Raw genomic sequence first — 23728 nt, 5'->3', positions numbered from 1 at the left:
GCGCGCAGGAGAGGGTTTTCAGTTGTTATTGGGGAGGAGGGAGCGCAGTCGCGGCTGGCGGCGGCGGGTCTTCGTCGAAGGACATTGCGACGTGCGAGGGTGTGTTGGTTCTGTTCCTGGCGGGTAAGGAGATGATATTGGGATTCGAATCGTTGGATGTTCTGGTCGGTTCTTGATGTGATTTAGATGAGGTGATGAGGTGGTTTGCTCGTGGTTTGTTGACTGGGGTAGGATTGTTTGTTTGGGTCTTTGTCTTCGGGTCGCGGCGGGCTCTCTTTGAACAGGATCATCCAAGTCATTCAGGAAAACGACACAGCATGTATCTACTGCGTAGTCTTTAACTTATAATCTCAAATATAGTCACAGATATTCTACACAGACTTCTATTGCTGTTAATCTTCTGAAATCAAGAAATGCTAGAATCCATTCAGTGACCGCCGCTTGGGTACTCCATGTCCTGAAGCCAGTCCAGCTCCTCCTATGGACAGTCACAACACTGGTTTTTGCAGGAAGAACAGATACATGAACACATAATAGTCAAATGATCCACGCCCGAGTAATTAGTACACTCGACGCTGACCTCCAATGATGGGATGGATCAGAACTGGTCCGCTAATATAACCGAAATCGAAAAACGCCGTCTTCTGCAATAGTGACAGTAATGGAAACGGAGATGAAACTGTCGCGTCGTGGAATCGAAAAAAAAAAAAAAAAAAAAAAAAAAAATGAGAAAGCCGAAAATCGCCCACAAAGCATAGAACGTCCGAAGACAGGACTCGCACTGTCCTAGAAACCGATAGAAAGTCCATAGTCACCTTGACCAGAGCAGAATGTAAGAATAAAAGCCAATGGGATAGCTCTAGACACGCCAAACTCCAAGTTAATACGTGCAACAGAATATCAACGTTCGAACACAGATCTTCATGCCGTCATGATCATGAAAGTAACCTCACGTCAGAGGTCTGAAAGCGCCGCTCAGGCGGTTTGTTTTATCGCAAGGGATCAAAAAAAGCGTATAGGTTTGTCGTTGCGGGCTTATGGATCAACCAGCTAAAAGTCTCCGTCATGATGAAGCGTGACACTATTGAACTCCTCGAAAGGATCGGCCACCTCTCCGTTGGGCGTGGCAAGGCCCGATTCTAGGGGACGCCCTTGGGCTTCGCAGTCCCGCCAATATCGACACTGGCGCTCTCCTTGACATTGCGGAAATTCGCCGTGTCCGTTCCGCGACTCTGGTGTGGAATCATGGGCGGTTTCATATGGCGGATGAGAGCCCATTGCGTCTGCCGGAAGAAAGGATGAGTCTTGACATCCGACGCCCCAGCTCGAGCGCCAAGACGCTTGGTTTCATCCTTGATCAGCAACTTGCGGATCAGGGATTTGCATAAACTGTGGATGAAAATGTCAGTTTGCACGAATGAGAGCAAGACTCGACGGCAGACTTACTTCGAGATCTGCTGCACTCCGGCATGCTCTGGAAATTGCACTTCGTCCCTTAGGATGTTTCCAAACGTTGCATTCCTATTCTTGCCCTTGAAGGGCGTGGTCCCGTAAAGCATCTCGTAGATCAGGATGCCCAAAGTCCACCAATCCACCGCGCTGGTATGTCCGCAACCCTTAATGACCTCCGGGGCAATGTACTCTTCGGTGCCAACAAAAGAGTTTGTTCGGAAGTCAGCAATACATGACTTGGTGTCAATGGTGGGTAACGACGTGGCGGAGTTGCCGCTGCGCGCAGGAATCATAGTAGGGGCCCCGCCTGGTCCAGATTGTTTGGACAGATCGAAGTCTGACAGCATGATGTGGCCAGACTGGTGAAGAAGAATGTCTACCAAGATACCGTCATTAGTAACGAGCGATCACTGATATCGCATCAGATTTCGGGAAAAGAACTCACTTTCTGGTTTCAGATCGCGATAGATGAAACCCATGAGATGGAGGTATTCTAGAGCGGCAGTGACTTCTGCTGCATAGAACCGGGCGGCATCCTCCGATATACACTTTCCTGGGCGTGTTTGAAGTGCTGCGCAGTATGTGATCAGTAATACGCTCTGGGACAATTGCACAGGGTTGCACACCTCGAAAGAATTCACCGCCGCTGCAGTACTCCATACACAAGTAGAGGTAATCCTCAGACTGGAAAGAGTGGTACAGAGTCACAATGAACGGATGGTTGCTCGTAGCAAGAATTTCCTGCTCGGCCAGTGCCCGCTTGATCTTGTTTCTCTTAATCATCTCCTTTTTACTCAATACTATTCACGTACGATTAGTTTGTGTTTTCCCAGTAAGTCAAAAGCAATCATTTGGATGGCATTGCATGAACGGCAGAATTGCGGAAGCTTACCTTTCATCGCGTACAAGCGACTCGTCTTCTTCTCACGAACAAGGTAGACCTTGCCTACATCTCCCTTGCCGATCAACTTGATCTTGTCGAAACTGCTAGGGCCAACCTCCACATTCCGGACCTTGATTGAATTCGAACTATACGTCCGGCGGAAGGCAGCCGCGTTGCGAATCTGACCGGGACTCGGGACCTTGCTGTCCGGGCCCAGTTTGGGTACGGCAAGTGTACTAATGTCACTATCCCCAGAGGCTCCTACCAGGCTAACTTGAGACTGAGTCGCCCCCGATTGTTCGAGTAGAGGCTCTTTACCCATCTCCGCGGTTTGAGGACGTGCATCAGACTGACCTTGCGTGAAAAGGCCTTGTGCATTTGGTGCGGATGCAACCCGGCGAAGCTTCCGCGCTAATTCCTCCTTGTTGGCGGTCGTAGCCTGTTCAGCAGCAGAGACACCATCTACCTGCAGTTCAGGGGTGTCAGGAGGGGAGGAGGGGACTGAACCGTCGTTGCGATGCTGCAGGGAAGGCTGACCCTGGTGAACGAAGTATGGATTGGCAGTAGCAGTAGGAGAGACTCCTTCGTCGAGCGGGTTGCCTTCACTTGCGACTGTGGTTGAGCGATTGCGACCGATAGTAGGTAGGAAACGGGATTGTCTAAAAGTCGACTTCGCCTCCGCCTTGGCGCCGGTGGACGGACTGGCGTCTCGGTCTCGTTCTCGATCGCTGCTGGAATGAGGTGTGACATTGCTGCTGGAACTATTGATGCGGAAGAAATTCTTTATCCTTGTCGGGAGATGGCTCGATTCATTGTGTTTTTTGGAAGCCAGGGATAGACCGGGGAAGTTCCCACGTTTCTCATTCGTCACACCGGACGGACTAGAAGCGAAAAGCTGCGTCATGCCGGCGGGTATTGAGGTTGAAGATACCACCAAACGTCCACCTGTACCTTGCTATCGAAAGAGCGAGGAAATCCAAAGATTGTCCGAGCAAGGAAGGAGGATGAAATACGGCACAGGAGGATAGACGAAGGGCGAGCCGTGTGGGAGGGCGGCCTGCAACGGACTGCAAACCGCGGGGACAACGTTGGCGGTACAGAGTTGTTGGTTGGTTGAAGATGCCCAGGAAACTCGCTTTAGAGGGACGTGCACCCTGGAACAAGAGAGGCCGCGGGGACGATTCGCATGGGTGGAACTGAGATGTCAAAATATCCCTAAATGATAGATAGAAATACTTTTCAAACGAGGGACAACAAAAGAATTCTTCGATCTACCGAAGAGGATGGGATGGGACAGAAGGGGGCTGAGGGATGAGGAGAGCAGAGAGGGAGAGAGAGAGAACAAGAAAGAGGGAAGCGGGAAGTGGAGACGTGGAGGGATTCCAGGCTTAGTCAAGGCCTTGGAGATGGTGAACTAGTGGCCAAACTACCCTCACTACGGGGTATTAGATAGCTTGCATTATCGAAGTTTGATGGAAGAATGATAGAAGAGCATCATCTAAGCTGATACCTCTAATAAGGGTCGATACAACCATAATGGAGCGACAATGGAATTATCCAAACTCCAAATATGAGCGCTCCACTCGACATATCCAACCATCCAGACATCCACTATCAGACGTACTATTACTTCTTGGATGTTGTCGCCACTCAGCCACTGAACCCAATCAAACTCCTCAATGCTGTTCGCCTCTTGGCCACGGATTCAACCCAATTCAGCAAAAGGTTAAGTTTCTCCATTCCAGTGAACCGTTTCCACTGAGATAAGATACGTAGATGGACAGGCACACTCTTCGCCACATCGGCCACCCTTTCTCTTACGGAAAATAGTATGGGCGGAAAAGAAAACACAACACTATTACAATGAGTCCAGTTTGACACTGTCGTCCAATATCGAATATCTACCGATCTATTGCCGAAGTTGCCAATCTCGAATTGGGAGGTGTCAAAAGATCGGTACCTACGAGTCTACGACGGAGTACATTTAGGTACGACTGCGTCACTATCGATATGTGGAGAGAACGTACTAGGGAGAAAGTCGAGACTCAAATCACAATACTCTTTGGTGGACCTTCTCCTGTTTGTTATCATGCAAGGAGACCCGGTTTCTCGTCCTTAACCGTGGAGAACCTTTGGGGCCACCAGGACAGCCTAGACCGCATTCCATCAGACCAGTCTCGGTGATTCTACCTTGGAATGTACTACCAAGTTGTGGAATGTGCACTAACGATGAATGCATTATGAATGAACTGCCTGCCTGAAGACTTGAGGATACTAACTGATGAAGCAAAACTCGCTTTCGGTTCGACTTGGGCTTGCCGGAAGCTCACAATCAACCTAACAAACAATCATGTATGAAAAAGCGGTAAACTCCTGCCTGGAATCTATGATGCTAAGTACACAAGACGTCCTGTCGCGAAGTGATGTTACTAGCTTCAAGAGCTGGGACCCTCTTAGGGCTAATCCAATGAGCCTGCTCAAGAAGCCATCCTAAACTATGCAGAATCTGATTATACTATGATTGAAGACCAATTGATCGGAGTCTGAACCCCCCGAACACCTGTGGGGTCTATGGCCTGCACAGCCGACTCGGTGATTCCAGATGTACTCGCCTGTTCTCCTGGTAAATAACTATAGGCCACAAGCCCCCATCGCATATGATTGTCAAACTTTCCCCAGCTTTGTGTGCTGGGCCAGGGCCTGCATCTTGTCGTCACCATGACTGATATCGCCCAGATAGGGTCTGTTTAGCATGCCTTCAACACCAGCGAGGAATGCATGGGCATTGACATTTTGAGACACTGCCAATGCCGTAGTTTTCTGAACAAGCAAGCCGTAATCCTTGTTCAAGTACTGCGTGAGTAGTTGGGGGTTCGCCTGCTCCGCGTTGACAGAGCTCGTTTCTTCGCTCAAATCAGTCATACTAGTCGCTGAAGTAGAAGGACGCGGTCCATATGCGATTGTGCTATGCGACTGTGAACTCTTTGAATGTGACGCACTAGCATTGGAAAGCTGCGCAGTGTGCACCGTGTCTATTGCGGCAACCAGGTTGGGATAGCGTCGACTATGGCAAGGAGTTCACGTGTTTTAGCTCAACTGTCCTACTGATACAGGGGCGTCCGTACCTTTCCTGATGCGTGTCCAAACCGTTTCCGCTCTGTTGACCGTGGACCGAGTCCCCGCCTACCGAACACTTGCTGGTTTCGTCAGCGAAAATATCCTTGAACTAGGGCGTGGCAGACACATAGAAACGCTTACTCCTCGCTACGACCAGTAGCCCATGAATCCGTTGTCGATGCATAGGACGACGATGACTTGCTATCAGCGTCCTCATCTGTTTTGAAAGACATCTCGCCACGTCGGATGGGCGCTCGTTGGATTGGCATTTCAGATGCCCAAGGTCTTCTGAGACGTGGTACAACCGGCCTGTAAGTCCCAGCGCCTTTGATCAACTCCGTGGACGATTTTCTTGGAAGGTAGGACTGGACGTTTGCGTTTTTCTCACTGTAGCTATGGGCGTCTGGCACCGTCGATTGTATTGAGACTCGTGACAGTTCTTGAATAAGTTCGTTGACGGCATCAACCTTTGGCGTGGCATCCCCCATCATATGCTCTGTACCACGGAGTTCGGAGGATGGCGGTTTTGAAAAGGACGTCCAGCCATCATTGACGCGTGTTTTTCCATCTCTTGCCCTACCGTCAACGAGATCTCTAGCTCGTGTATTAGCTCTGGCAAACTCCGATCCCGAGTTAGACTTTCGATTGCGTTGGGATAATCTAGAAGCCGTCGAAGCATTCCATCCTGAGGATAAATTTTGAAATTCAAAATAATTGTCCAGACTTCCCACATTTTGACTGGCCTGCCACTGAAAATACGGGTCCACAGACTGATCGGCTGGGAGAACTGGTGGCACAGCACTGACCGGTGATAGCATGGAAAATCCAGGTATCGCATATTGTGAAGCAGAAGGGGGTATTTCCAGATGGAATTGATTGGCCATCATGCTCTGAGACAAACAATTGTTCGATTGGGCTGCGGCGCCAGCCCCCTTTTCCTTCTGATTCCCAGGTCCATTCGAGACTCTGAGGGTTGCTTCCAACTGTTCTTTGTATGACCGCACCACATCTAACTCTCGCACCAAACTCTTCCGCTGTTCGACCAGGGGCTTCTTCGCGCAGGGATCCATATCCCAAGTATGCATGGCCATGTATCTATCGAGACTTGTAAGCTGAGTTGATAGGGCTGCATAATCGGTCGAGATTTGGCTCAGAGATTTGCGCAGCGAGGATTCCAGGAAAGGCCCCATTGAGAACAGTGGCTGATTGACAGCCACCAATTGACCGCCGACTTGATGATACCCCTGCGGTGCATGGTTTGGAACGAACGAGTCCAGGATCGACGAAGATTGGCTGATGGTCGAAGAGTATCCACCGATCATACTGCTGCATGGAGCTATATCAGATGGTGTAACCAGTCCTGAGGACTGTGCCTGCGACGCGGACGACATGAAAGGAATGACGTTCGATGCGCTCAACCCTTGCAAAGATGGATGAAAGGCGAACTGATACCCCGCGAGACCATACATAGCATAATTCTGCAGCGCGGCTGCATGAGGCTCCTGAAATTGTGGTTCAAATTGAAAGTATTGTTGGCTCATCAGCGGGAAGGCCGCGTTGGGCTGCGAAATCATGGAAGAACCTAGTGCAACTGGCGCTATAGTCGGAATCGACGTCGAAGCTAAGATCCGTTCCGATTTGTCATTCATACTTATACTTGACAATCTCGCGTGCGTCGCCAGTATCCTTTGAGGTTTCGGAGACGACGAGTCGGCACTAGCATGACGGCAAATATCCTCGGACCGTTCTCTCTTGTCTTTGGCCTTGGACTTGCCTTTACCGATTGTCGGAGTAGAGAATGTGCCACGGTCATCTTTGGTTGGGTCAATCGCTGACAGTTTCATCTGAGGTGCAGAGCCCTGAGAATCCATTGGAACGATTCGCCCACCAGCAGTGACACGTTGATGTTTAGGTGACGCGTGCTCCTTGAGAAATCTCGCGAATCCAGCGTCAGCTTGAGCCGGAGCTCCTTGCGGAGGATCACTTGGCTGGCGACTAGGGTGTCGTAGACGAGGCCCCGAGGTTGAGTGGGTTCCCTGACTTTGACGCGATCTATTTGACCCGTTCCTTGACCCGTTGACTGGACGCTCAGACAAAACACTTCTATCTGCTTTGTGTTGGCGGAGCAAGTTATCTGGATGACATCAAACCGTTAGCATTACCGAGCTCATTATGCTTGAATGATGACTGCAGAGGCACATACAGCCTAGGGCCTGCGCACTGAATCGACCAAGGTCTATGTGCATATTCTGGCTCATTGCCAGCAGGGTTGGGATGTCATATCTCATTTTCCGATTTGGACAAATTATGCTTAGGGGACGTCCAAAGGACAAGATCAACACACATGAGACGTGTCAAAGCAGTATGGGAAGACAAGAAGCGAGAGAGGTTCTCCTGTGATGTTGTGATGTCCTTGCTGGGGGTTCGCGTCGAAGAAACTCACCCTGGGTATATAATCGGGCGGATCTAGAAGGTGCATTGGACCCTGCCGGGTCAGTGAGCAAGTGCTCTTGTGAGGAAGGACCACACTTAGATCATGTATGTGAAGTACTTGGATTGTTTTATTATCCGGTAGGAAATTATCATCTAGAATAGTAGATCTCATGTGGCTATTCCATTTGATGGCGAGTGCAGCGAACAGCTCAGCTCAACTGGCGCGACAAGTGCCTGGCGATCCATATCAAACATGTTCCCGAGCCTGGACTGGCTTAAGGACGCTGTGAGTATTCCAGATATCGTCATGTTCGTCTTCGAATGGAGGTGCAGTCGTCCGATTCCCAGCAAGAGTCGACGTCATCTCCCAGCTTCCAGTCCGCTCATGACCACAGACAACTGCTCCTCCAGCCCCAAATGTCTCACTATCTGGGCTCTCTGCTGGCTTAACATCCTCATGCGTAGAATCTTTGGCGGTAAGGTCAGCATCACTTGCCATCTTGCTATTACCCTTGAACCCTCCAGCGCTTGATCTGCTCATACGTCTCATATGGAACCCACGCACTAGGAAAAAGAGTATAGCAGCCAGTGCTAGAGCGACGACTGTAACCACAGCTCCAATCACGCCAGCAATAGCCGGACTTAACCTGTTGTCGGAGGTAGATGTCTTCTTAGCCTTGCCCATCACTCCGGAACAAAACACAGCCGACGATCCGCATTCGAGGCACCACTGCCGAGTCGAACCAAGAGAAAACTTCTCCATCTGTGCGTGGAACTCGGAGTATGGGATCGCATCGTTACTTGGGCCGTGCCCAAAAAGTGGGTAGGACCGAAATTCGGCGGAAATGCCTGTTCCGTTACGCAGGAGAAATCTCACGTAGAGCTGAGACTGGTCCGGGTATGTTGGGGCTCCTTCAGCTTCGAGGCTAAACAGTTCGAAGACGAGCGACGCCCCGAGGTCTGGACGCGAGTAGAAGTTCTCCTGGCTCGACGACGCGAGCTGCATGAGCGAAGCAAGAGCCACAGCGGGTTCCGAGCCCCAAAAACAAGGCTCATCTTGCTGTTAGCTCCCCGGTATTGGGTGTTGGTGTCAAAAGCTTCCAAAACATGCGACGCCAGGGTTCTCCCTGCAATTGTGCGTATGTCATTGGATACGCTGGGTTCCGACGAGGATACGTTGCCGTTCGTTGCGTACATATAGTGGTCTGCATACCATCGCGCACGTTCGATATCCTCTCGTTGCAAACGGGACAACAATGATTTATTGTGCAATAACTCATATTCAAGGTATTCCGATACGTAGAAGGCGTTGGCATAATTGGCCGAGGAGAGATCATATACTCCCCTCAAGGATTGGCTGTACAAGCGACCGTAGAATGCCTCCGACTCTTGCGTAAGTTCCTGTACCTCAGGGCTGAATTTGTACTCCAAGTCAGCAACTTCGTGCAGAGTACATTCAAACAGTCCGTCCACAATGATCGATCGAGGATCTGCTGAGCCCACCGTGATCACTTGGGGATACTGATATCCGTTCAAAGGAGCACGAGACAGCGACCCATTAGCGAGCACGAAAGAAGGGTCATAGAATTTCCCATCGTAGACCTCGCCGAGCGGCGGATACAGGCCCTGCATGAAAGCTTGGGCCGATGCCACGGCTGGCTGATCGGTCCTTGAAAGAACGGAGATCTCCTCGGCCTCTAGTGCGTACGGAGACAGGCTCGGTATTCTTGTTCCCACGCCACTCCCGTTGCTATGTATGGCAACATAGCGGTCTCGAAATGCGGACCCGGCGGCATACAATTCACTTGCTCCGTACGGAGTCAACGCTCTTGGGCGAGGCAGAGCGTTCGGGATACTATCCCCGTGAAGTGTATATGCGAAAACCGACCAGACTTGCTCCTTGAGGTCTTGGGCTGCGACCAGGAGAGGAAATTGCAAAGCTGCCGCTGCTGCCAGGGCCAGGAAGCGTTCGCGAGAGATCAACATCACGATCTGAGAAGCAATTGTTTAACGAATGGTGGGGGTTCAAAATTGCGAGGCTCGGCGCAGTATGAGCTTGACAGGAGACAGTCCAGATGATATTATTCAGTCAAGCTTGGGGTAGTAGCATAAAATATAGTCGCTTTCTTCAGTGTATAAGTCAGCTGAACGGGAGAATTCCAAGCATCCTGTCCAATTTTAAGGTACCGAAGGAAAGCATCGCAAAGACGTCTAGACCCCAATCACGGCCGTTGGTATCCAAGAGTGCTGGTATGGATATGACGAAACGAATATCATTGCATCAACACTGGAGTTGTATCAATATAGACAGAGTGTTTGCAGAAGTTACATGTGTGGTTGTCCCACCGGGCATCCCTCTCTGTTCCATGGTCACAAGGCTTCAGGTAGATGTATGTATGTCCCCCTCACAAGATAATTCCACTGGTTCATTAGTACGTAGACGATTCTCAAAGACGCGTACCCTTCCCGTTTCAGTCTACAAAATCGAAGCGCAAGAGAGAAATCGCCTTCTTTAGCAATTGATGCTCGATTGAACTCACTTTTGGCCCTCGATAAAGCCGAGATGAATACCACTCACTCAGCTTTGTAGATAAGACTATGGATTTTCTGTAAATTTTGTAGACCAGAGTAGCACATCAGTCTGTTTCAACTGTAGAGGCATGGTAAGCATCAGGGTCAATGACGCGAGCATCGGTAATGGTAGGTAGCATTCGAGCCAAAGTAACCGTATGAGGCTCTACTCTGGTACCGTTGACTAAAGTTTGCAGTGGACATATTTGGTTGTCAATTGCAAGTCAGGTTGGTAAAGAAGTCAAATGAGTGCCCTTTATAACGTATGTCAAATGAAAGCTGAGGGCTAGGTTCGTTTATCTTCTCTGAAGAGGTTGCCAAACTGGTTGGTTTAGATCCTCAGGCATCAAGGCAGAACTCGAACTCCATGTCAGCATTTCCACAGTCTGTTTTTGCCGCCTGTTCGTCAAGCAAGGAGGAATCTAAATTTGTAACTGAGATCAATTTGCCTTGACGATTGGAATAGTAGTAGTCTACCTTATCGAGTGAATAATAATAGAACAGTGTGAATACACCTCCAAAGTTGAAGCATTCACAGCTTTCGCCCATCTGATTCGTCCCTCCTGACCGCTTCCGGCTGCCGGCGAAAAATCTATCACGCCGTCCCGTCCGTCTCACCTCTCCCCAAGCCCTACACCTGCGCCCTACCCCTAAGCCCTTATTTCTGCTCTTGGAAGTCAAGATAGTATCTTATTAGGACCTTGCCTTGTCCAATATGGTAAACACGCGAGGTTCAGGTCCCTCGTCTGACGATCACGTCTCTTCTGAGCTTCCTGCGTCTCCTGCCCTCAAGGTCGAGGACGATGGTAAGTGTTCCTCGTGGTTTATTGCGGACCTTGATCTGCCTGTCCAACATGACACAGGAGGTCATTGTCATTTCTTTCATTTATTTAAAATAAAATTGTAGCCTGTTGATGGTTTGAAGTTCGGTTCTGACTCTGATTCATTTGCAGCTTCCTTGAAGGCGTCTCACCCGCGCGAGGAGGACGAGGATGGCTCCCTTTCCCCTCGAGCTTCGAAGAAGCGGCGCATCGAGCCCGAGTCGGAAGGGCTTCTTCTCCTACCAACTCAAACGACCGAACTGACCGATCAAGTCCCTGGACATCAGATCGAAGAAGAATTAGTATCCGCGCTCGGTTCTGGGATTGTCGATACTGTGGAACGCCAGAATGCCGGGCCGACTCAGACGGTCAGCTCCGCGGGAGATCCCGCGGCGCCGGAGACAAACCCGGAGCTTGATGATATGGCGTCTGTCATCTCTAGTATCATGAACCATGCTGAACGGGTCGAGGAACAATGCGCTATGGGCCAGCAACAATTAACTACTGCGACAACGACACCGGCTACCCCGGCGGATCAGCCGGCGCCTAAGGGTCTAGTTTATGTGAAGGCAAACTCGCACTTGAAGATTCAGAGCTTGCCTATATTGGACAATCTGGTAAGAATGCTTCTTATCCTGTTATGTGGACCTTCTAGACTTCAACCCTGACACATGTGCGGTTCAGTCTACCCAAATTCTCTCTCTTCTGGCCAAATCCACTTATCAGGACATTACCTCGTTTGTGGCTGAGCCGGAGTCAGAAAACGGACAAGCTTATGCGACCATGAGATCCCTCTTTGATCATACGAAGAAAGTGTATTCCTCCAAGGAATCTTTCCTGTCACCGACCGAACTTGGTCTCACGGAACCTTCACAAGTTGACATCATCAGAAAAGCAAACCTGGCCTCATTTGTTTCAAGCATCTTTGGCACACAAGAAATCGGATTTGCTGAGCTGAATGAGCATTTTCTGGATGTTTTCGTCCCGGAAGGGGGCCGCCTGTTGAAAGTACAAGGGGCTCTGTTTCTGGAGCTCAAGACCCAAGCGTTCATAGCCTCCATGAACAACACTGAGAGAACAAGGACCGAGTTGCTGTATGACCTGTTTCCAGATGACCTGGAGCAGCGGTTGCTTGACCGACGGCCAGGAACTCGTCAGCTAGCACCTAGTGAGGCTGATTTCGTGAAACGTGCCGGCTCACGTCGGGATATTCTTTTGAACGATATCAACAACGAAGAAGCGATGAAAGCTTTGCCCGATAAGTACCACTGGGAAGATTTTCTCCGAGACCTCAGCTCGTACATTACGAAGAACTTTGATGCTATCTGCCATCAACAGGTTTGTTTTTTTCTGTGACCCCTATCTATCCTTGCCTTGCTAATGCTGATCAGACGAAGAAATTGAATAAGGGAAGACAGCCATCTTCATCGAGTGGCGAATCACAAGATACGCCCAGTGCACCCCTCCAGGGCCAATTCCCTGTTGCTTCGCAAGCGCCTGAAGTTCCGGTTGACAAGAATATGCATGGTGACCTAGTAGCCCGTGCGGCACGTGCGGCCCAGATCGCCTTGCAGGGCCATGGATTAAGACGTTCTCAACAACAGCAGTCCCAACAGCAGCAGTCCCAGCAACAGCAACAGCAACAGCAACAGCAACAGCAACAGCAGCCCAGTCAGCCACAGCAACCAGGACAACCCCAGCAACAGCAACAGCAACAGCATCAAAACCATATTCAGCAGGCTCAGCAGCAACCCCAGCACCACCTACAGCAACAGCAAATGCCACAGCAGAGTTCTCAACATGGGGCCCAGCCACCTCATGGGTATACTGCTGCTCAGCCCACAGGCCAGCTGCCACCTCAGCAAAACCCACATCAACAGCACTACCAGCATAGTCCAACCCCGCCGGGGTATCAGCAGCAGCCCGGGCAGCTCACATTCCAGCAAAGCCCTCTGCAAGCAAACTTTCAACAATATAACCCTGGGGTCACGTCTCCATGCCAGGGAGACCCAACGGTGGTCAATCAAATCATGGTTATATGCCTGGAATTCCTCACTATTCACAATCACAACCCACTCAGGTACTCTATGAGCGCGCTCGCATGGCGGCTTCGGCGAAATCTTCTCCAAGCAGTCGCAAATCCGGCCTACCAAGCCAGCGCCGCCCCTGGACTACCGAAGAAGAAAACGCTTTGATGGCTGGACTGGATCGCGTAAAGGGGCCACACTGGAGTCAAATTCTTGCGATGTTCGGCCCTGGGGTACTATCAGCGAAGCCTTGAAGGATCGGAATCAGGTGCAGCTGAAAGACAAGGCGCGCAACTTGAAACTCTTTTTCCTCAAGAGCGGTATCGAAGTTCCTTACTACCTGAAGTTCGTTACCGGTGAACTCAAGACGCGCGCTCCTGCGCAGGCCGCTAAACGTGAAGCACGGGAGAGGCAGAAGAAGCAAGGCGAAGAAGATAAGGCTCATGTGGAAGGTATCAAAGGCATGATGGCCCTTGCTGGCGCACACTCGCAGCCCGTTCCGCTCGGACACGGGCACGAAGCAATGTCTGCTTCTCCCGGCCTTCCAGATACTGGCAGCCATTCTACATTCGATCAGACCGCGGAGCAGAACCTGATGCAGACACTGGGCCAGGAAGTCCATGGGGCTCAATTTGGCCAACCTCAACATCAACAAGGAAACGTCGATCCCAACATGCACATGGGACAGTAAAAACTGGTCGTTCTTTCTAAAGTTTTCTTTTCTCCGGCCTGCCCCAGGGATCGATCTGAAGTCGCTGTGGGTTTTACCATCCGAATGGCGATATGTCTTTTCACTTCTGGTGAAGGATGCTGCTTGCTGCGTTGTGTAATAACATGGTTTGGGTCTGGTTTGGTCTGTAAGAGTAGAATTCAGGCATCTATTCGTACATATGTAAAATGACTCTGTATTTATAATGAATACCATTTTCAGTTGAGCCTATTTTAGAGAATATCATGAAATCATACTCAAATCGTTGCTTTTCAAGCTCATGTAGCAGGGCGCATAGTTTAAGTGTCCTCGGGCCGAACACGGACAGATCTCCGCGTGTGCATCACCAACACACATCGAATCGTTGTACACACCCTGGAAAGAACAAACCTCAGCGAAACGTTTCCCCCAATTCTCCTATTCGTCCAACAGGGGTTGACTTTACCCGTCCATTCACTTCCGTCTCTCTTGCTCAAGTCACTAATAAAGTGATCTGTCACGATGGCCGATTCATCAACTCTATCACAACCTCCAGCGCCGCCTTCGTCGCAACCACCACCTTCATCCCAGATCGGCTCACAAGAGCTTCCGTCATCATCAACACAGGCAACAGTACCAGGAGAGTCATCGGGTACTTCTGAACCCCCGTAGTACCGAAACAGGAGCCAAATACGACGGATGTCGAAGCCCTTGACGCCTCCATCGCGCAGGATATCGATATGAACACCGGTGGCATTACCAACGCTGCAGGCGCAAGCGACGGAGATAATACGATAGGGAACCCCGTTCAAGATGCAGTGCCTACATCTGTCGACGCTATTGCAGCGGCAGTGGCACCATCGAAGAAGGAGACGAGTTTGCGCGAGTTTCTGGGCAAGATGGATGATTATGCGCCTATTGTAGGTCTTGCTTCTCTTGTCATTTTTCCTCTTGCCTTAGTTTTGCCCGCTGTCTCTGTCATGAACGTATAGAAAAGTACACTCTTGAGGCATTCTAACAAGATATAGATCCCAGACGCGGTAACAGCTCACTATCTCACTCTCGCCGGTCTACCACCCCCAGGAAACGGACCGAACCAAACCCCCCACATCTCGCCCGACTCCTCGCTCTCGCAACACAGAAATTCATTGCTGATATTGCGGCGGACTCATATCAGTACGCACGTATCCGCGCCTCGAACAGTACATCAGCCAGCAACCCCATGGGCAGTCTGAACGCTGCCTCAGGTTTGAACATACCCGGCGGTGCTGGAGCTGGCGCAGCAGGCGGCGCAGCGGGCGTTGGTGGCGGCGACGCAGGCAAAGGCAAAGCGAACACACATCTAGGCATTCAGCGTCCTGGTTTTGGCGGTGGTGGCTCCGGTGGCTCTGGGCAAGGTCGGACGGTGCTCACCATGGAAGACTTGGGCATGGCTGTTGCAGAGTATGGTGTCAGCGTCAAGAGAGGGGAATTTTACCGGTAGAGAAGGCTGGGTCCTCGTGACGGAACACACCGCGGTGGTCAGTACAGCCAGCATGCGACCGGGTGTCATCCGCTTGGCCTGAATGATTCTCCGTCTGCACGGTTGATAAAGCTCATCCACGAGATTTGGGCGACTTATGAGAGATTTTGACGTTATATTCATACGCAGTCTTGGCGAGAGGGATTATGGTGGCTTTCTCTGGGAAGGCAGATTTTTCAATTTTATTTGGCGTACATACCGGGTTGAGGACGACGGATATCCTGCATTGGGGTTTCTTATATTTCGAAAAGAATTTTCCTTTTCTGAACTTTGCTCGCAGGCGTTTTTGGAAGGCTGAATGGGACACATATTCATTGGTGTTCAACCCAACAAGTATACAACTCTGATATCCAGAATGAAAATATTGACTTTCGCAAAACCTAAATAACTCCAACACAGTAACCGCTATTTTTACAATACAGATATGTGTAGATGTACACATCCCGCCAGTAGAAGACGGAAGAGCCTCGACAGGGAGACGATACCGCAGAGCAGCCAGATCTGTTACCCTCCAGTAGACATTCCCTGCCTTGATCATTTGGAACAACCGCCGTAGCAGTCCCAATCACGATCCCATCCCATAATGCTGCTCGCCCAGGAACAACACCCGTAAGCGCCAGTGCCAAGGTCTCGAAAACGCAGCGACAAGAACCATCGAACGGTATCCCCATACCGCCGCCAGAACCACTTATTTGTTCTTGGACTGCTTGTACGTGAACCGCTTGCGGGTACTACCAATGCCAGCCGTCAGCGTCTGCTTCTGCTTCTGTTTGTCGCCCTGATTGTCGGGAAGTCTCTCAAACTGAACGGGGCATCAGACATACGGAACATATTCGCCCAGCTTCCTCCCCACCATATCCTCTGTGATCAACACATCCTGGTACGTCTTCCCATTGTGCACTGCGAACCGCAAACCGACGAAATTAGGCAGGATTGTGGCTCCGCGCTTCTGTGTCTTGATCGGGGTGTGCCGGGAGGAGGGGAAGCTTTCGCGGGAGAGGGAGACTGTCGAGAGAAAAACCGAGTGTCAGCTTATACAATAGAAGAAATCAAACTCATTTGAAGCTCTATCCGCAATTCTGAGGCAATTATATTCAAGCTAGCGAATGGAGATACGTACGGTACGATGTTCGGGCCTGCGGTGATGGTAGCGATTAGCCATTATCCTTTCCTTCGAGACGTATAAATCAAATAGGAACAATCTTGGGAAACTTACCTTTCCATACGGATCGCCCCAGCAGAGCACGAGTGGGAAACATCTTGTCGATACACGCTGCTCAACAAGTCCGAGACTCCGCAGGTTGAGAGTCGCAAATCAATGCTTTTCGGATGGTTGATTATGTAAGCGAGTATACTTGGGATAACTTTTGCATGAGATACCAAGTCATTACGAAGAGGAGATCTGAACTTTGAGAAAAAATAGCTACTATTCTTTTTTATCTATTATAGCCATTGACTGTGATTGCTAGCTGTTATATGTCTCTTCCCCAAGCAAGCTATCATCGTATATTGGTAGCATTAAACAGAACCAATAGCTTGAATATCTTCAGATCCAGAAGCCGCCAGCGACTGTTGGATATAAAGATCCCGTGTTCCTGAATTTTATTTGACGTGCTCATTCCATAGCAAGCTCATCAAGTAGCCTGACTAAGCTCCGGACTCCCATGAGGACGTTTTCGTCCGGACCCTGACCGGGCGTCCAACTGGCGTGCGCAAAGTCAATCAGGCGGAGGTCATGCACCTTCGGAGGTTCATCCTCTTCCTCCTCGTCTTCAAAGTCTATTTCTCCTAATTGTGCCGTTTCTGGACCAAGGTTGATATTGATTGCCTGCTGCGGTATTCCCTCTTGTCCAACCTGGAGGTTGACAACTTCGAAGGAGCCATCTTCCTGCAGAGCAAAATCAAACTCCTCGTCCTCTTCATCGGCCTCTTCCGGTGATCTGTCCCTGGGTTTCTTTTCTTCTTCTAGTGCTTGTTCCATGGCCTCTGGGTCACCTTCGTAGACAATGAGAACACTAGACGAATACATCCTGCTCTCTTCCGACTCCAGGATAAACTGCACACGCCTCAGCTCGTCAGCAAGTCTCTTGGTGATTAGTTTGGACCGATCAACAGGGCCGGCCTTTGCGCCGGCGAGGAACGTCTTAAAGCCTTCTTTCACATTCTTCTCATTAAAAGACCGTCCGTACCACTTGTCGTAGCGCTTGTAGCCGTCCTTTTCAATGACTTCGCCCTTAGCACCCTCCGCTCCCTCATGCTTGGTGGCGTACGGATTGGTCTTGCCGCCCTCGTCCGTCTCCCCATGAGCGCCGGTCCAAACCTTCATCCCGGCAATGCGAAACCCAAGGCTACCGCTGGTTGTCTCCTTGGCCACAGCCTCCAGCTTGGCCCGTTTCGCGGGAGGCGCGTCATCAGCCCAAAGTCGCGCGCCAAGCTTCACATCCAGGACATTTGGACGTTTAAACCCAGACGCGACATTCTCCAGGACTATGGACAGCCCTGTTTCGAGTTTTTTTCCACCAGAGGGCACCCAGATTTTGTTTTGTTCTGCGCCATTCGAGCCAATTCCAGAATTCAACCCAAGTTGCGGAGCCTCCGCGGTGGTCGGCGTGGCGGATGATGATGAGTCGTCCGCGGTGGGTAAAACAATAGCTCCACTCTGCTGAGCAGCAGCAGTGAGCGCTAACGGCCCTTGCTGGTCGGCAGATGATAAGGTCCCGATGTAAGTGGGAATGAACTCTCGAAAGGCGGGATGGAGGGCGCTAGATTCGTAAAATGCAACTTCTTGGGGAGTGCAAGGTTTCGCGATGAAGGAACCAGAGGGAGTGCAACGCACGCCGTCACTGTAGAGAAAGGTGTTAGACCAGTCATGCGACCCTGTATATGCGCACAAAGCGCACTGCGCTGACAATGATTGGATGCTCAATGCAGGATAATTCAGCCGCCGCTAGAGAGGCTGAGATATGGTGACGTGGGCAAGGAAGGTGAGCCGAGCGAAATGGATACTTACTGTCCAGCAGCGGCGTGATCGAAGTCGACAAAGCTGTCAGTGTCGAGTTTGGCTGTTTTCAAACTATCGGACCTTGAAGACGATGGCATGTTGTTCGCGAGAGAGAATAATCATATATTGTTGCACACCGGAGCGCCGCTAAATCTCATTCGTTGCTCATTCCGGAAATGCGTTTGACAAGTAAGGAGGTATTTCGAGGCCGCGATAGAGATATGAGAAGTAGTCCAAGGTGAAAGGAATGAAGTCGTAGGTAGAGTGTAGTCAAAGAGATGGCAGAGTTAGGGAGCGAAGAAAAGGAGAGACAAGGCAAGTGCACTTCCGTCTACGGTTGAAATGCAACCATGATCGGCATGACTGACACAAGGGGGTCGGAAATAAATACCTAGGAGATTATTCAAAATAATACCGCTCTAATAGTCTGATGGAGTCGTTGTCGCCTTAGCGTCTTGGTTCGAACAACGGTCAGTTTTGATAAGAAGTGATCGGCGGCTGTGATTGCCGGCTCAGCGCGGGCCGAGGACGGCTTGTTTCTTGGGATGGCATCATATCTGCCGCTTTTGGTTGAGGCGAAGCCTTTGTCCCTGGCCCTTCGAGAAGTTCAATATACCCAAGTCTTGAGTCCTATTTCGCTCTTTGTCGTTATACTAGATGACATGGGTATAGATGGCCTTGTCAGGAAAGGAACAGAGAGTGCTTCTAACTACGGAGGCATTGTTTCTTGCAACTCTTATATTTACAAGGGTATTCTGCCTCTGTAGATGTCAGTGATATCAGCTTGTTAATAAAATATGTTTCAAGATGGAATGGAACCTTTTTAACGGGCCTTGTTGTCTTTCGAGCACATATTACCAGAGTGGACGATCAAGGTGATATTGTTACCATTCAAACTATCTAGTCCTTGACTAATATGTGGGCAACCAGTCTAGCAGCAGTAGAGAATCATTACTGTACTCCTTTACACTCTTGTATACTAAACATATGAATGAATATTCGCTAGAGTTATAGCAAAGGGCTCATTATGAAACAGACTGATTAGCTAGTTCACTGCCAAGCTGGGCTTTAATTAGCCTCAACCACATGAACTACAGTCTAATAAAGCCTCAGAAAAGCCTAACAAGGCTTCAGAGACGCCAGGTATAGTTAGTTAAGATCTCAATGGGGCTTGGCACTACCATTAATTTGGTAGGTGAGAAGAAACGACGTCCTTGATATACTTTATATCGACGATTCAATAAGGGAGACGAGGGTATACTATAGGACTAATTTCCATATGTCTAAGAATTTGAAAAGCTACAACCTATGTCCTTCAGTATAGTCTAATTTGAGTGAAATAATTGCCAGACTGACAAGTGAATGAAGCACGTATGATGGGGCGGACGTGGTTGGATCCTCTGGATAGTATCACATCTGCCTCTTTTGGTCTTTTTAATTCTTGGCTTCCCATGTTGATGAAGATATTATCTAGGCGCAGCTGGATTATCCTAATTAACGTAGCCTGAATCTGCTAGATCTTTTTCCACCTTATTCTCGGAAACCTGCTTGAGGCACCACAGTCGAACAATGAAGAAGCTTGCGTGCTCTGTTCGTCGGTGAATTGCATGAATCAAACAGACTGAGAAGCAGTTGCACCGTTGGAGGCAGTGCTTTTCTTCTCTCTACCAAATACTAGTGAATTGAATCCTCTCTCTTTTTCTCTTCTATCTCTCTCTCACACATTCATTGTCTACTTCCCACCCCGTTGACCTGAACTTTCTTTCACTTTTGCATCAGCTTGATCTAATCATCTCTTCTACCTCGTTAGCAGACGATCTAATCCAGACCTCTCATGGCAATGGAGTCTCCAGAAATCCCCTCGAACTCTTCTCATGCGCTCCTTCTTCGACCTCTCGAACAACACAACGACCCAGAAACTGAGCAGCTCAACACGGGCACTTCTCCAAAACATCAGACAAGCAAGCCAATTGAAATGACTCGACCCCGGTCAGAAGCAAATGGTAGTCAACAGGAACCAGAGTCTATCCCTGTTAATATGGTGGAGTCAAAGAAGAAAAAGAAGAAGACCTCCAGATCGAAAATCAAACGCGGCAAAGTAGGACGTTTGCCATTGACCGGAATGACGTTATGGGCGAAACTGACACTTGCACTTTCTGCAGAACAAGCCGACAGGGTTTGAAGAGTACTACGTGGACGCCCCTATAACACCCCAGGAGTATGCAGAGGGACGAGAGATATACGATGTGTATGTTACTACTGCCACACCACGAGACGAGTAGGCTGACAAGCATTTAAACTTACCAAGCTCACGGCCTATAATTCAGTAAGTTCGTCTCGCAGCTAGGTCTCATGATCTGCATCTAACGTCCCTAGTCGAATGGAAGATGCAATTCTACGCTTCCAGAAGAAGCGGCGCATTGAAAATGACAGACGCGAGGTCTTCTTAAAGTACCTGCAATATGGAGGCGTCGATATCAGTCCGAAGATGTTCACGGGTACGGACCAACGTGATCTCAAGGAAATGGACAGTGAGGAGATCCTCATGGCCCGGGCCCAGACAAGCATCGCGCAGGAGCAATTGAACTTGCAGATTGACTTCAACGCTGTGGTCAAGGGATACCTGTAAGTCTTCAAGGCAACACAATGCTGCGGCACTATAATGAGACTGACAGCTGGACAGGACCTCCTACTTCCCGTACTACTTCAACCCCGAAACCGAGGACATGGTAAAGCTTGCCACTGTCACGATTTGGAACTTTCTCACGTACATCCTCTACCACGACGTCGTCCCAGAATACAAAACGAGCATCGAGGAAGCCAGGAAATCCTGCGACATTGCCGGCAAAGAGCTCTGGAAAAACCAGGAGTTCACAGTCAAAGGACCCGGAAACTTCAATACCGCTTGCTCTACGCTCTTTGGCGGCGTCTTTTTTGACCTCTACGTTGAAGACGACAAGTGGAACAACAGCAAGAAAGACGCAGTGCGCATGACCAAGGAGATCGCCCGTAAGGTTGTCAAGTTCGCTCTGGCAGGCGCTGGGGTTGATCGACAGGCCGTCCGATTCCAAGAGCTTGCAAACCAAGACGCACTGCGGGCGATGCGGGTCGAAGACATCGATGGCTTTGAAGTCACCGCCATCATCTTCCCAGACGACGAAGCTAAGGAGTTTTACCAGGTCCGCGCTCCAGATCTCCACCCCGTTGGAAGAATGCTGGCAAAGGCCTACCGCGACCCCGGCAAGCCCGACATTGACCTTAACCCTGAAGAGAGACTTCAATGGGAAGAAGGCGGTGCACCAACATTGGAGTTTGACTTCTTCCTTGAGGAGAGTCTGCTGAAGTTGTGCTATCCTGGCATGAAGGTCATAACATCGGTTTGGGAACTTAACTGTGGATTTCATTACTTTGACGAGGTGTTCACAGCCTACTGTTCTATTTACACGGTTCTGGCCAACGATTTGATGATAGGTTGGAAGAAACCGAAGGATTTGCGGACGGGAGATGATCTTGAAGCTGTCGATACTGACGATGAGGAAAGCAAGGATTCAAAGGAAAAGAAAACAGAGGGTGGCCACGCTGTTGAGCCGGTGATCTGATCTGAGTTTATTGCGTAGCAGCAGCATACGTTGGTGCACAATTCGATGGGTCTTAATCTGAAAATTAATAACTCTCCTCATATACACACATAAATTCATGTTTCTGATTGGAAAAGTAGATCATGGCTTCAAGAGAGACTTTCCCGTAGTGTTCCTCCCCTCAAGGTCGATATGCGCCTGTTGAACCTGCTCAAGCGGATAAACCTTGTGAATTTTGACCTTGAGCTGGCCAGACTGGAGCAGGTTGAACAGCTCATTGACATAGAATTCGAATTCTTCGCGGGTCTCGATGTAGCCGAAAAGTGTTGGACGGGCAACCTTGACACACTTGGGGGAGAGTTTACTGTCCAGGTCAGTCTGTGTCCACGGAAAGCAATAATGTGAAGAACCAAACTTACTTCAAAGGCAGAGGAGGAACGGGTCCACTGGCATTCCCGAACCAGACAATAGTACCTTTCCTCTTGACGACCTCCAGACTTCCTTCCCAGGTATCCTTTCCGACGGAATCATAGACGACGTCCACACCTCGGCCACCGGTAATCTCCTTCACGCGCTTCACCCAATCCTTTCCCTCTTCACTGCGGTAGTCAATTACATGATCCGCACCGAGGCTCTTCACCAGCTTGACTTTCTCAGGACCACCAGCAGTACCAATGACATGCGCGCCAATCGACTTGAGGATCTGCGTCATGAGAAAGCCAGCACCACCAGCGGCAGCATGCAAAAGCACCCAGTCGCCCTTCTGCACGGCGTAGGTCTCCTTCGCAAGCGACAAGACGGTCAGCCCGCTCAGGAACGATGCCATGACGTCCTCGTCCGAGACGCTGTCGGGGATCTTGACCGTCTTGGCCGCAGGGACGGCAGTGTACTCCGCATATCCGCCGGTGCTGAGCCAGGCGACACGGTCACCGACCTGGAAGTTGTAAGGGTTTGGCCCGGGCCCCAGGGCAACGACGGTGCCGGCGCCTTCGCGGCCCAGGACTTCAGGCTTTGGGGCGGGGTAGAGCCCCGTGCGGAAGTAGGTGTCGATGTAGTTAATGCCGGAGATGTTATTCTTGACGAGCAATTGGCCCTCTTGCGGGGTGGGGATGGGATAGTCGGTTTTGAAGTCGAGGACCTCGGGGCCGCCGGTCTTTTCGACCAGGACGGCTTTCATGGTGGCTGGGATAGACATGGTTCGTGATTGTGATGAGGTTGTGAGTGAGGCTGTCGGCCGAAATGACGGTTGGAGATGAGAGCGAACGCTGGAGAGACGAACGAGTGCGGGAGATGTGACCGCAAGGGAATTACTGAGGCGGGGAATGAAGGCGCGGGAGAGATGCATTCGATGGGAGGGGAGGATAGTGAGGTTATAAGACTGAATTACAGGAACCTTCTTAGCGATCTATCATCATCTTATAGAAGAGCATTTGTCAGCTCGAGTGCTATTTCTCTGGTTATATCCGACGTCTACGAGCATTCCCGCAGTTCCCCCACTATGGAGGTATTCGCAATGGACAATAACCACGGATTTTGATCCGGTCTGCCTGGAAGTTTATATTATTTATGATTTCAACAGCAGCTATTCTATCCCTTATCAAGCAACTATCTTGAATCATGTTCAAGTTGTCCTCT

The 23728-nt window shown here is 50.1% G+C and overlaps 10 protein-coding genes across 10 annotated transcripts; 3 read left to right on the top strand and 7 right to left on the bottom strand.

Annotated features, from left to right (window-relative positions):
• Positions 1-1139: 1139 nt before the first annotated feature.
• On the bottom strand, positions 1140-3239 carry P174DRAFT_428873 (putative serine/threonine protein kinase (Nrc-2); the record flags this gene model as incomplete). The annotated part of the gene is made up of 5 exons (XM_024825539.1): positions 1140-1389; positions 1447-1828; positions 1898-2023; positions 2079-2252; positions 2345-3239. The coding sequence occupies 5 exons, from the start codon at positions 3237-3239 to the stop codon at positions 1140-1142; spliced, it is 1827 nt and encodes a 608-aa protein (XP_024686030.1).
• A 1760-nt stretch (positions 3240-4999) lies between these two features.
• P174DRAFT_510449 (uncharacterized protein) lies at positions 5000-7323 on the bottom strand (the record flags this gene model as incomplete). The annotated part of the gene is made up of 3 exons (XM_024831677.1): positions 5000-5399; positions 5461-5532; positions 5594-7323. 3 exons carry the CDS (start codon positions 7321-7323, stop codon positions 5000-5002), a joined length of 2202 nt encoding a protein of 733 aa, XP_024686029.1.
• Positions 7324-8132: 809 nt separating this feature from the next.
• Positions 8133-9871, bottom strand: P174DRAFT_418399 (uncharacterized protein; the record flags this gene model as incomplete). The annotated part of the gene is made up of 2 exons (XM_024824690.1): positions 8133-8936; positions 8993-9871. 2 exons carry the CDS (start codon positions 9869-9871, stop codon positions 8133-8135), a joined length of 1683 nt encoding a protein of 560 aa, XP_024686028.1.
• A 1228-nt stretch (positions 9872-11099) lies between these two features.
• On the top strand, positions 11100-14240 carry P174DRAFT_439211 (putative MYB DNA binding protein (Tbf1)). Its single transcript, XM_024826742.1, has 6 exons — positions 11100-11262; positions 11410-11894; positions 11962-12615; positions 12669-13262; positions 13358-13524; positions 13548-14240. Exons 1-6 carry the CDS (start codon positions 11172-11174, stop codon positions 13993-13995), a joined length of 2439 nt encoding a protein of 812 aa, XP_024686027.1. The 5' UTR covers positions 11100-11171; the 3' UTR covers positions 13996-14240.
• A 119-nt stretch (positions 14241-14359) lies between these two features.
• On the top strand, positions 14360-15901 carry P174DRAFT_439210 (putative TFIID and and SAGA complex TAF10 subunit). The gene is made up of 4 exons (XM_024826741.1): positions 14360-14644; positions 14665-14916; positions 14985-14988; positions 15076-15901. Exons 1-4 carry the CDS (start codon positions 14515-14517, stop codon positions 15473-15475), a joined length of 786 nt encoding a protein of 261 aa, XP_024686026.1. The 5' UTR covers positions 14360-14514; the 3' UTR covers positions 15476-15901.
• Positions 15532-16376, bottom strand: P174DRAFT_110252 (uncharacterized protein). The gene is made up of 2 exons (XM_024821014.1): positions 16339-16376; positions 15532-16245 (listed from the first exon to the last, which is right to left on the bottom strand). The coding sequence occupies exon 2, from the start codon at positions 16050-16052 to the stop codon at positions 15588-15590; it is 465 nt and encodes a 154-aa protein (XP_024686025.1). The 5' UTR covers positions 16053-16245; positions 16339-16376; the 3' UTR covers positions 15532-15587.
• P174DRAFT_439209 (mitochondrial 37S ribosomal protein uS19m) lies at positions 15862-16797 on the bottom strand. The gene is made up of 3 exons (XM_024826740.1): positions 16731-16797; positions 16339-16519; positions 15862-16245 (listed from the first exon to the last, which is right to left on the bottom strand). Exons 1-3 carry the CDS (start codon positions 16771-16773, stop codon positions 16203-16205), a joined length of 267 nt encoding a protein of 88 aa, XP_024686024.1. The 5' UTR covers positions 16774-16797; the 3' UTR covers positions 15862-16202.
• Positions 16798-16937: 140 nt separating this feature from the next.
• On the bottom strand, positions 16938-18903 carry P174DRAFT_439208 (inositol polyphosphate multikinase). The gene is made up of 2 exons (XM_024826739.1): positions 18525-18903; positions 16938-18357 (listed from the first exon to the last, which is right to left on the bottom strand). The coding sequence occupies exons 1-2, from the start codon at positions 18611-18613 to the stop codon at positions 17130-17132; spliced, it is 1317 nt and encodes a 438-aa protein (XP_024686023.1). The 5' UTR covers positions 18614-18903; the 3' UTR covers positions 16938-17129.
• A 1342-nt stretch (positions 18904-20245) lies between these two features.
• P174DRAFT_477712 (uncharacterized protein) lies at positions 20246-22200 on the top strand. The gene is made up of 4 exons (XM_024830675.1): positions 20246-20613; positions 20678-20763; positions 20892-21140; positions 21199-22200. The coding sequence occupies exons 1-4, from the start codon at positions 20350-20352 to the stop codon at positions 22112-22114; spliced, it is 1515 nt and encodes a 504-aa protein (XP_024686022.1). The 5' UTR covers positions 20246-20349; the 3' UTR covers positions 22115-22200.
• Positions 21909-23507, bottom strand: P174DRAFT_439207 (quinone oxidoreductase family protein). Its single transcript, XM_024826738.1, has 2 exons — positions 22513-23507; positions 21909-22457 (listed from the first exon to the last, which is right to left on the bottom strand). The coding sequence occupies exons 1-2, from the start codon at positions 23286-23288 to the stop codon at positions 22235-22237; spliced, it is 999 nt and encodes a 332-aa protein (XP_024686021.1). The 5' UTR covers positions 23289-23507; the 3' UTR covers positions 21909-22234.
• Between the last annotated feature and the right edge of the window lie 221 nt (positions 23508-23728).

This window comes from Aspergillus novofumigatus (assembly GCF_002847465.1).
Source record: "Aspergillus novofumigatus IBT 16806 chromosome Unknown P174scaffold_2, whole genome shotgun sequence".
In the NCBI taxonomy this organism is placed as follows: Eukaryota; Fungi; Ascomycota; class Eurotiomycetes; order Eurotiales; family Aspergillaceae; genus Aspergillus; species Aspergillus novofumigatus.
Note: the sequence above shows the minus strand (reverse complement) of the source record. Positions and strands in the feature narration are given on the sequence as shown.